Raw genomic sequence first — 12,236 nt, forward strand, 5'->3', positions numbered from 1 at the left:
TTTTCCTCTTCCTTAAGACTAGCAATTTTTTGCATGTATGTACCTGTAGATGTAGAGCTTTTCAAATAACCATCAAGAAGAGGCAGGACATCCTTGTAATAGGGTTGCATCATATGTCTGGGGATGTGAGCTGACCAGTCTTCCAAAGCATCCAGGCCCAGATCAGCCATTGGGGTACAGCTAAGGCCCAGCTTAAATGCATTCTAAATGTCAAATACAAAACTATCAGCCTTTCACACTTATTTGCTAGTCTTACTTAATGGTAAAAGAGACAAATTTAAAAGCATTAGTGTGCATCTCCCTTTGCAGTAACTTTTCTCTGTTTAGCATCTCACTCAAGATCAGCACAGGAGACATTTTTAGATTGCAACACAGGCAATAAGAGAGTCTGCTTAGTGCAAAAGCAAATTCCAACAATTTACTTTCTATCCAAAGATACAAGTAGTTTGCATTCTATCTTACTGAAGACAGTAGAGAGCTTAATAGTTACCTTAATACTGACTTTGCTACAGAAGGTTTGTATGTATCTTAGGGAAAAAAAGTGTTACCTGTACATCACTTTGACTCACCTGCAGTGCAGGAATATATGCTTTGATATCAAGCATGATGATGTCATGTGGTAAAGAGAGCAAAAAAATCAGACAAGATGCCAACAATTCATCTTTATACTGCTTCACTTTTGCTGCAACCTAAAATGGAGATAAACAGATCAAGAACAAACATAAATATTTTGAACTTTTGACTTTATTGTATCAATACCCACGTAAAATAAACAAGCCCAAGCCAATACTGGAATCTCATTCATCTGCAGACATTAACCAGAAGCATTTATACTGTTATTTCTCAATTGTACATGAAGTGCTGACCAATACAACTCTTCTGACATTGGAAAAATCTGACCAAAAAGGATCTTAAAACCTCATTATCTCGTACAGCTCGAAAACAAGAATATGTCTACTGTGTATGGTAGATTTCTCAGAAGATAAAATTTTGATTGAATCACATATGTTTTTATTCAGCCTAAGAAAGTTAGGGAGCAACATTCCTTACCTCTTTTCCAAACTTTACAAAGAGTGCAAAGCAAGAGCTCTTTTCTGGATCTTCAGGACACCTTCTGAGGCTCCTGGGGCTGATATCCTACCAAACAGAAACCACAAATCAATACTATTAAAAAGCACACAGTACATATATGAACCAGAAGTTCAACTCAGAATACATGCATCACACTGTCCAATACAAAACTGGTGTCAGTGAAAACTTGAAATGCATCTTTGATCTTTCAGAGGTTAGAAATTAACATTCATATGGTTCACTGAGGGTCAGCTTTTTGGAATATATTAAATATTATGCAAATAAACAAGAGATATATGACTGCGAAGTAACTTCTCAATGGTTTAATTTTCTCTGCTCATGCAACAAACCATAAAAACCCAAACTTCCTTAACAGTACATGTCCAGGTGGCAAGAATGATGGCGTAACAAGAAAACAATTTACAACAGTGTCCACAGTACAAGCATCTACACCAATGAGTTTCCAAATGTGCTTCACTTGGTGCCATCAGCAGCAGTGGCACGGACAGCTCTGGGCTCTGTGTTGGGCTACACACCCACGTGTTTTAGTCCAAGAGCTTCCAAACCACAGTTGGTGCATCTACCACTGGGGCATCATATTCCCTGTGGAAATCAGCAAGGGGAGCAGGAATACACTACAGAAGTTGAGTCATTTTCCCACACATGAGTCTGCTGTTCTGGTTAGATTGTTTCTATCCAAAATATCTTTTATACCACCTGCACTGCAAAGGTACCTCCATCTCACTGTTCACCCAGCTCAGAATTTTAGAAAGAGCGCTGGAACAGGCTGCCCAGGGAGGTCATGGACTCTCCCTCTCTGAAGACATTCCAAACCCAACCTCATGAGGTCTGTGCCACCTGCTCTAGGAGACACTACCCTGGCAGAGGGGTTGGACGGGATGAATTCCAGAGGTCCCTTCCAACCCTAACAATTTGGAGATTCTGTGATTACACATGGATGGTGTCTCTTCAGAAACTGGGCTTCTAGTCTAATTTTTGACTAATAATGTCCAGAATTGGAATTCCGGAGGCACAGGAAGCTATAAACATTTGAAATAACCCAGTAACAGTTTCAATGAACTGTTTCCACAGGGAATAAAATACTATACATAACGAATGGCACAGTCATTAATACAGCATGATACCCGTCCACTGGGTGAAAGATCTCACCTCAAAGTATTTTATCCTCTTGGCAATTTTCATTGTAACTGAGAGCAGCTTGTAGAATCCACTAATAAGAGGTAGTCTTGTTGAATGTACAATAAGCTCGTAACCAAAGGAATATACCCAAGGGTGAAAGTATTCCACATGTTTCTCTGGCAGTATCTCTCTAAAACCAATTCACAGAAAACGGAGAAGGAAAAAGAAGACAAAAAAGTAATCAAATCCAAAGCTTTATTTTTAAAACACTTTCATCTCAGTACAAGAAAAAAATATTGCTGTAACAGAGCAGCAGACAGACAGAGATTAAATGCATGCTGCGTTCTGAGACAGGCACAGGAAGATGTTAATTTTGTTTTAGAGGGCAAAGCCATTTATTATTTATTATATCTCATTATTGAATTTATACAAACACACATCCTCATATATCACATTCCATTACTGGATATCCACAGGCAACTAATGGTGTACCTTTCTCATAATGCCCCTTACTGGTATGTGAAGACTGTATCTCTGGTCTCTGAAGTATTTTGGATACATGGTCAGGCTAATACTAGAAGTTATAACATATAATGAATGACAACTACACCCAAATAATGAAAGTGAATGCCAGTGGATGTCTCTTGCATTCTTTTAAAAAACCTGAGCTGATTAGCTTTTATGTGTTTACCTATGTCCAGGTGTCTGAAAAACCCTTCCAGTCTCCCTCCTGATCATCTTGTTCATTTTGAAATATGATCAAACTGACTCAGAAACAAGCATGTTAAACACATTTCACCTCAAACTTCTTCCAACCACTTCATAACTTTCAAATTACATAAAAACATACAAATACCTGCAGAATTCCACTAGATTTATAAAGGCAATAAAATCTATTGGCTTCGTTGGCTGAAGGTTTGAAGCAGGATCAGAAGAAGGCCCAACCAAAGCACTGTCACCTGCATTCCCATCCTGAAAATAAATGTTGAAGAAAGAACACTGGATCTGTGACAACACAGAAAGCCTTTACACTTTTTTTTTTCCTTTGCCACATTAACAGTCTGTCTTTTTCTAGCTGTTATTAGGTACTCTGAGAGATAAAGGACTAACAGTTGACACATCAGTAATAGAAAGGAAAAATAAGAGATGCCTGCTTCTCAGTAGAAAGCCAGAAAGAAAAATGAAAAATTGTAGATTCCAGAGAAGAAAGTCTAAAATAACAGATTCTGTGAACTTCTATTGAGTCTGATGTTTCCATCTCCTAACACTGCAATGAAACATTCAGAGATATTAAGAAAAACATTTTATCTAGCATAAATGTTACTTCAAGACACTAAAGGGTGTTATCTAGGCATAATGAAAACAAAACAAGGGATATGATTTTGGTTCCCCTACAACAGCAGGAGTTAATGGATAGGTCCTCAGGTCTCACCTGTTCACTAATATCCAGTTTCTGAACAGTCAGGTCCAATTTCTCAATAATCTTCAAAACAGATTTTATAAGTTCGTCATACAGGACACGACTCAGGGATTGCAGTTGTGCCTTTTCAGTAAGGAAGTTTGCATCTTCAAAAACAGACTCCTTTACAGGACAAAAATGTTCATATTTCAAAACACAAATTATTTCTTTAACTTACAAACTAACACTTAAATGATCCAGACAATCCAGTTTTAGATGTTTCTCAGCTATGAAAGCATAAATTAATCCCTGTTTAATTAATTTATCAGCCATAAAATCCAACTAAAACCAGAAAACAATCCTTCTACAGCTTGACATTTGGAAAAAGTCTGAAGTTAGAAAAGCAGCTTTAAGACAAGATTCAGGATCACATTTCATTTTGTATTTCCATGTTAACTCTGCTTTACCTTCATTGTGTCACAGCTCAGTAGACTTCTAAAGAGGTATAGATAGTCCTTATAAGTTGGTACTTTTGATCTTTGTGTCCCAACTTCTCCAGCTTCGAAGGCTTCTTCTGTTCCAGAAGTTTCTTTTACAGAAAAATCCTGAAGGGACACAATGTTTGTCAGACACATTGCCCTGGTGGTTTGACCCTGGGTGCATGGCAGATACCCACCAAGTCATTCCACCACTCTCCTCCTCACCAGTATTGGGAAGGAGAAAATAAGATGGAAAAAACTCATGGGTCAAGAAAAAAGCAGTTTAGTAGCAAAGGATGACAAAAAATTTATTCTCTATTTCCCATAAGCAGGCACTGTTCAGCTGCTTCCTTGGAAGTAGGGTTTTGGTACATGGAGCAGAAGCTCCAGAAGACAAACACCCTAACCAGTGCTGCCCAGCTCCTCTTGCTGCCAGCTTTTCTTGCTGACCAGACACCATATGGCATGGAATATCCCTTTGGTCAGTTTGGGTCAGCTGTCCTGGCTCTGTCCCCTCCCAAGATCTTGTCCCTCCAGTCTTCTGGTGAGGGAAAAATGCTGGAGAGTCACCTTGATGCCGTGCCAGTGCTGCTCAGCAGTAGCCAAAATACTAGTGTGTTATCAACACATTTCCAGTTACAAATACAAGCACAGCTCCATGAGGGTTGCTATGGGAAAAATTAACTCCATCTCAGTCAAATCCCAGTACAACTGCTGATGAAACTACCTGATATATGCAATATACTACCTATATATGCAATATAATGTAACATTACTGCTGCAGGTACAAACATGAAATGTTTAGTGTTCTCCATCAATCTGAAAAGAGCACAAAACAACCACCTCATTCCAAAAAAAAACCCCAAAAACACTCTAGGGTTGTTCTCCTAATGCTCAGTTATTTGAGAAATTCTATAGTTACTCTACTGCACAGGATTAAAGAGCTTTAATGTCCTTGCTTAACACAAGCATTCAGTAATGTTTAAAATGTCCAAAATTTAATGCGGAAGAAAGCTGGATGACTTTAATTACAACCCACTTTATTACAACCTGACCAAACAGAAGTCTATTTCCTGTAATTTTCTTTATCTAGCACAAGAGGTACATCTACACTGTGCTGAGCAGAGGTGGGGATGAGAGACTTAAGAACAAATGAGCCAACAACTAATAACACTAATGGAGTAATAGCAAAATGGATAGTACTATTTTTGTTTCTTTGGGCATTCTCTTGTATACTGGGTTAGGTTGTCAAGAACTGGAATGGAATGCATGCTCTAGGAATCTAAATGAAATAAATATGTTTAAACAGTTATTTTACCTTTGAAAATGTGATTGGCTTGGAGAAAATTCTGATTAATCCCTGATGCACTGAAACAAACAAAAATCAAAATTGCCTGAATAGATTAAAAAAGCATGACATTCATATCACTCAATACATTAACAATGAAACAAATCAGTTTTCTATATTCTGTCACGGTAAGGGAGGGGCAAAAGAACACAGATATTTTTCCTTTAAGGATGAAATAGCTCAAATCAGAGCCTTGACTCTAGGATGTTCCACAGGCAACCAATCCTGTGTACTTGCTTCTCACTACTTTTTCTCAATACTGCTTTGACTTTTTCCTGATTATCAATGATGACCAAGGCATCACCCATTATGCCCTTATTGAAAAAGTCAACAACCCCCAATTATGTTCATGGACTTAAGATCAACATAGTACTTGGGTGTACCACTTCCCAACTCAAGAACATGGGTAACAATGAAAATGCCCCAGCAATAGAGAAAAGCCATGATAAATAGTTGAAAGAAATAAAATAAAAATTTCTGAAAATCATTGAAAAGAAATGTCAGCTTGAGACTACTAAAATTGTCAGTTACCAATGCTGACACATTCAGTATTACATTCACAGAACTATACTAAACTTCATATTTGTAATTTTACTATTTAAAAGTTGCAGAGCATAAAAAATTGCATTTCTAACAGAGATAACACTCACCCTATTTTCTGTGCTATTTTTTAGGGGTAACTGAAAGGACATTGAACAGATTTTTGTCTACCTTTCTATGAGATCCCTTTCTTCTCATAATTCTTCAGAGCAGGAATGCAAGTCTTATCACAAACATGTTTTCTCCTGCCCTAAATCATACCCACTTTGTTATCCAAAATGATTGTTAAATGCATTCTTGAAGTTATTTAACAGTGGATACTGAAAAATATCACCATGAAAACACTCAACCTCCATTATTAGAGAAGAGGACAAGCTTCATTTTTGATCTCGAATGGCTATTCCACATTTCTCTCCCAGAATCAGTTATGCAATTTATGAGGGAAAAAAAAAAAACACCAAAGGAAAAAAACCTCATGATCCCAAAAAACTCCAATAAAGTTAGTACCACAGACTTACCCACAGTGCTAATAAAGCTCCACAAAACTGGACCTTTTCCTGAGAGAGACAGAAACACTTTTATTATAGATCTGCAACAGACTGGCTGCATTTTTTCAGTGTACTGTGGAAAACTGTTGATCTGCAGCACAACTAGATGTTCAAGAACTGGAGTGTATACCTCAGGAACCTAAAATAAAGAAAAACAAAACATCCACTATGCAAATTATGTGAAATTATTTCAGCATGTTACTTTGTTACAAGAGCTTGCATAATGATCTGCTGAGAACAAGAAGAGAGTTAGCAAGTGAATTCAACTTAGACATACAAAAGCCCTAAATAAAGAAACAAACAAAAACAACAACCACAAAGTCCTCCTCAAATAAAACTAAACAAACAGAGTAAGAAAGCTTCCTGGACCACATTATGGAAAGTAGCTCCTGAACAGATTAGTACTTCAGTGAATCTAGTTTTAAGCCTACCAGAAAAGTACCAATTTAATTAAACAACAGTAACAGCATTATAATCTGTTGAGCCACAACTACCCAAATAAAAAATGCATGCCTCAGTCTTACTTCACAGCTCCAGGTAAGATCCAGAAAGCCCTCATTTAAACAGACAGCATAACATCATAGCAGAATCAAAGTACCAGTCTCAGAAAACATGCTAAGTATCAGTTCCAAAAGGCAAAGCAGCAGCAGAGTGATATAAATACAAAAAGGTTATGGCTATGTCCAAATAAAGAGCATAAAATAAATAAAACATATTCATATTTGCCTATCATGGTTTTCATTTCAATGCACTGTAGCATTTTATTTAGCATGTTCAGTGCATTTTCTTTACTCAAATAAAATCCATTAGAGCATTCTCCTGATATTATTCCCATCCCCTAGGGGCTAGATGTCATTACATTTCAGTTAAATAAACACCTTTTACCATAGGTAGGTTCACAGCTATTACCTCCTCACACATCTGCAACTGCATAAAAGAATTGGGTGGTACTTTAAATACTAACCCACTTACTTTATCTATATGGAATATCACACTGGCAATGGACTGGAGGAAACTTGGTAGTTGATACAGATGGTCATCTATTGTTTCTGCTTCTGTGAGGAACATTTGCTTACAACGCTGAAGGAGCTCCACATACATGTTGTCCACATCCTCAGGATGTATAGCTTTACAGGGCTTACAGAGAGAAAATAAAAACCTGGTTTGGCAATTTTGTTGAGTTGAGCAAATAAATGCATGCTGTAGCACTAAAACCCAGCTACATCTTCACTGAACCATAACCATAATTTGAAACTTTTCCAGCAACTCAACACACCTGAAAAAACTAACTTTAATACTCACTACATGTACGAGAAACACAGTATCTGACTGGAGTGTAACAGTAGTTCACTAATGCAGTGTATTTTACTGTAAAAGTACTTGAATTTTCAGTGACATGAATTCATATTCAGAGTGAAAAACATGGGGGTTTGGCTGTAAATATCTTAAATATTGCATTATAGATGTTTAGATTCAGTTATATTTTGAACTAGCTGCTTCAAAGTAATAAGTGGCTTACCTCAATGTAGCTTACCTGATTATCAGTGACAGGTTACTACTATTAAACACTTAACTGAGCAGTCCAAATTCTGAACTTTTACTGTTACAGGTCCTGTACAAACAGGACCTATAAAGTCTATTCCTAAACTAACAAACAAGTGGAAAGTACCCCAAAGAGTAAAAAAGGGTTTGCAATAAAGCTTACAAACTTCCATAGGATGATTTGTAAATCACAGCATGAACTAGGTCAAAAACAAGTCTTTGTGGACAAGAACCAGGTCAAAGGCAAGAACTGTGGTAGGGAACTGACCATGGCAAAGAATGGACTGATTTATGTAATAGTGAAATATGGCTGTTAGCCTAAAGGTTGAAAGTCTAAAGTCTAAAGACAGCCTAAAGTCTGTCTAAAAACATGCTGACAAAATTAAGACTATGCATTTATCACTTGCAGAACTTCAATTAATATTTTAAAGTTATTTCAGCAATTAAAGAAATATTCTGCCTTGAAACTGAACCAAGCATGAACACAAGTTTAGTCACAGTCACAAGTCACAACTTGCGGCAGCACCAAGACTCTTCTTCCTCAAAACCCAACATCTGATGCTTGGTCAAAATTTAACTTAAACAGAGTAACAAGTATAAATATGTGTTAACATATTAGATAATCTTTTATAAGTACTGGAACATTAAATTTGTTAAAATGTGCAGTATTATCCTATGTCTATATTTACATTATGCAATTTTAAGTTCTTGCATTCCATAATAGATGTTTTTAATAGGGTTCTTTCAACTCCGTTAACTGAAAAACTTAATTTTTTCTGGAAACAATACCTTGAACTCAATTCCTTTCTACCTCATATCACAGAAGAGGAAGACTAGGTTTGAACAAAGCACATCAATAATTCTACATACAAATGCACTCTACTCAAAAGGTAGCAAAAAGAGGATTTAGCTAATAACCAGCTATTCTATTGCCATTCCTAAACTTCTCTAAATAATCTTTGAAATCATTTAACCTAATTTTTGCTTTGAGAGACAAAAAAAAAAAAGCCAGTCTAAAATTTATTATATAAAAGTTGTGGTACCACCATCAAGCACAGAGGCTGCAAATACATAAATACCACCCTTTCTTTATTGAACTTGATTGTTATTTTCCCGTTTTAAGTGACTGCTGACAGAAACTGGAAGTTGCTCCTAATGGTGCTTCCTGACTAACATACCTGCCATCTACATTGGTATGTAAGCGTGGTTTTGTTTGTTGTTTCTTGTTGTATTTTACTTTGTGGCTGTTACACAAATTATCTCCTACTGTGCTACAGTCAGCAGTGCCTTTTAGCTATTTGAGTGAGGTGTGTAAGAATCTCTGAACTATTTTCATGAAGCTTGGATTCTACCATTTAAATGCAGAGAGATAGCAAGGTATTGGCTGTACCTAAGCAATTAAGCACATCCTGAAATTTTGTGACAGCTGCATATGAAGCTCCTGTTTTTCCACTTCAGAACTTGTGCACAAGAACTAACTACAACTACAAACCAATTATGCAAGAGCTCCCACTAGATTCAGTATACATTTGAAAATTTTCATCCAAAAGGTATTTTGCAGTGTAATTAATTAAATCCAACACTTAATCCAGAAACAGGAGCACTCCCTATTAAAAGAGCTGTGTAAAATTGTAAAATGCATGGTACATGAATCCCAGCTTTACATGCTTTCAGTAAGCCCCTTCACCAGAAAAACTCCTCTGCACATACTGATGCGAAAAGCCCATATCCGCGAATGGCGATGGACAGCTCCTTGCTGCTCGAATCCATCCTCCTGATGGTTCCATAGAACTGCTCCATGAAGAACCGCAACTTGCTCTTGTGTAGCTCTGCATCCTTAGCCACCATTAAAGAAATCTGTAAAGCAGATATGATAGTAAGTCTTAGAAGACACCCTGCTTGTAATACAAAACCCTAAATAATAAACTAAATAATTATTCCTTAAACAGATTCATTGAACTTCCAAGCACCAAATATTCCCACTATTTCATGAAATTTTATTTTGCTTTAGACTTGGAGATCCCAGTGAAGTTACCACACCTGCTTAAGGAATGAATCCAGTGCAGAATAACTGGCTTTCTTCAGCTCCGGATGCGTGTGGCCACACCACTTGCACATCACTTCATAGAGGGAGACATAGTTGTCCAGGAGCAAGGCTCCAAACTGAGCAGAGTGCCAGATGAACAACTGTAACCCAGCTGCAATTTACAAACAATTTCATTAAAAACCAGACTTACATTACATTTTACACAACCAGCCCAGACTGTGAAAGTCCACATTAGGACTTTAGGTAGACAGACCCACCATGACTGGAGGATATAAAATGTATCCCTCTAGCCTCTACTGATACTCTACGGTATCAGTACCTAAACATTAAGAACTTAAGCATAAAAACAACCTTCCAAAATCCTCTTTTTAAATGTACACCATTATGGAACACAGAAGGATCTGGTTTCTGATGTCAGGACACATGCACAAGTCCCCTTCTCTGCCAAACTGTGATGCAGACAGATTATAGGTAATTTCACTATTCAGATTATAGGTAATTTCACTATTCCAAATATAAACATAAATGAAATTTTAAGATCCTTAATGAATTAACTGGGGAGATGACAGACTACCTTTAAAGAGGGTTTCACCCCTCACAGTTACCATAGGCCTAATACTCAAACCTTACATTTTTACAATTTCTGCATAAGCCACTCACATTTCACAAGCCAATTTCTGATCTTCTGATTTTCCCCCGCCATTCTTCTTCTCCTTCTTCCAGTGAAATTTCTCTCCTTATTTTTTTTAACTCAATCCACTGTCACACCTCTTCTCTCCTAATTAGCTACACTCCTCTTATTTCTACCATTTCTTTTTCACATCAAGGTTTTGTACTACTTCAGAGGGGCAAATGGCATCAAGAATAATGCTGCTATTCATAAGCTGATTAGGCCATGTCTAGTTTAACCAAATACATGTTGAACTCTATATTCCAATTTGAAGTACAGCAGCTTTCTCCTTGGCCAGCTTAGAAGATTGAAGACTAGAGACATCTGAACACATCCAGTAAAAAATAAACAATTCCAGACAGAAGACAGTATCCACCTCAGCATGAATGGAAATAGTTTACATCTTACCTAGAGGTACTGCATATCGCTTCTGATCAACCTGTAATACCAGAAAAGGTTTGTCACTGTGATTTACTCTTCACCAGGGCTAATTTGTTTATGCAGAACAGTTAACTCATAGCAGATTTACCTGTGGGTTGATTGCCTTCATTGCAAAATCAAAAATCTCCTTTGCAGTCTGAGGATCTGTGAAACAATTCAATAGTGAGTATTTCACTACTGACAGACAGTAGGCAGAGTGAAGACTAAGATATTTTTATCAATGCTTGGTATGAAGCAGTGATATTGGAAAGCCTTATATATCTCATTTTAAGAGACAGACATTTTTTTCCTGACATACTCTTAAATTTGAAAAAAAATTGTACATCTGTATTAGTTGGCTTTTCTGAATATCCATGTTTAAGCAGACTATTAAGAGAAACACATCTCCATACAACCTGCATTCCAGCTTCAATGTGGCTCTCACAGGTGCCACATGTGGTAAGAAAATAGCACTTCAAAGATTTACATATAGAAAAACACTGATGAAGCCACTTCACACAAAGACAGATTACAAGGACTGTGTGAGTGTGTATTTTGCATAAACCATCTACTAACAGGGAAATTTTAATTCTGAGTTTACACACAGAAATGGTGCAACTTTTTGGCTGTGCAATAATTAAATTGTAGAACTGTCTGTAAAACTGTGTTAAAAAAAACTGTGTTAAAACTGCCTTTCTCATAGAAAAAGAACATACCTTCATCCACAGACTTGGTGAAGTTGTACATGAGTGCAACCAGTCCCCTCAGACATCCTGCTACAAGAGGTAGCTTGGGTCCCCTTGTAGCAGATGTCATCTGAAAATAATAAAATACCCTCAAGATAAGATAAATTTACACCAAGGCTTTCCAGCTCCTAGAAGTGTAAGTAAATAACTTACTACAACTTAATAGTTATATCAGAACCCAACTCTATGAAACAACTCCACAGAAACATCTTCACTCCTAAGTGTCACATCATTTGGAGGGAAGCACAAGAGATCATTTGAAAAACATGGAAATGTTCCAAGACCA

At 37.0% G+C, this 12,236-nt stretch overlaps 1 protein-coding gene across 3 annotated transcripts in view; it reads right to left on the reverse strand.

Moving 5' to 3' along the window:
• The window catches only part of PRKDC (protein kinase, DNA-activated, catalytic subunit), an 83,111-nt gene that overhangs the window by 65,692 nt on the left and 5,183 nt on the right, over nucleotides 1-12,236 (reverse strand). For all 3 annotated transcript variants that reach the window (XM_018909967.3, XM_030235757.2, XM_009102873.4), the window contains exons 7-21: nucleotides 11,921-12,020; nucleotides 11,314-11,369; nucleotides 11,193-11,223; nucleotides 10,108-10,265; nucleotides 9,778-9,924; nucleotides 7,498-7,662; nucleotides 6,496-6,664; nucleotides 5,408-5,457; nucleotides 4,078-4,215; nucleotides 3,644-3,793; nucleotides 3,068-3,183; nucleotides 2,242-2,401; nucleotides 1,051-1,137; nucleotides 570-689; nucleotides 44-203 (exon numbers count right to left, since the gene is read on the reverse strand). In XM_018909967.3, the coding sequence (XP_018765512.3) occupies nucleotides 44-203; nucleotides 570-689; nucleotides 1,051-1,137; nucleotides 2,242-2,401; nucleotides 3,068-3,183; nucleotides 3,644-3,793; nucleotides 4,078-4,215; nucleotides 5,408-5,457; nucleotides 6,496-6,664; nucleotides 7,498-7,662; nucleotides 9,778-9,924; nucleotides 10,108-10,265; nucleotides 11,193-11,223; nucleotides 11,314-11,369; nucleotides 11,921-12,020 (1,807 nt within the window). The remainder of the gene's footprint in view (nucleotides 1-43; nucleotides 204-569; nucleotides 690-1,050; nucleotides 1,138-2,241; nucleotides 2,402-3,067; nucleotides 3,184-3,643; nucleotides 3,794-4,077; nucleotides 4,216-5,407; nucleotides 5,458-6,495; nucleotides 6,665-7,497; nucleotides 7,663-9,777; nucleotides 9,925-10,107; nucleotides 10,266-11,192; nucleotides 11,224-11,313; nucleotides 11,370-11,920; nucleotides 12,021-12,236) is intronic.

The sequence above is a fragment of the Serinus canaria genome, chromosome 2 (assembly GCF_022539315.1).
Source record: "Serinus canaria isolate serCan28SL12 chromosome 2, serCan2020, whole genome shotgun sequence".
NCBI lineage: Eukaryota > Metazoa > Chordata > Aves > Passeriformes > Fringillidae > Serinus > Serinus canaria.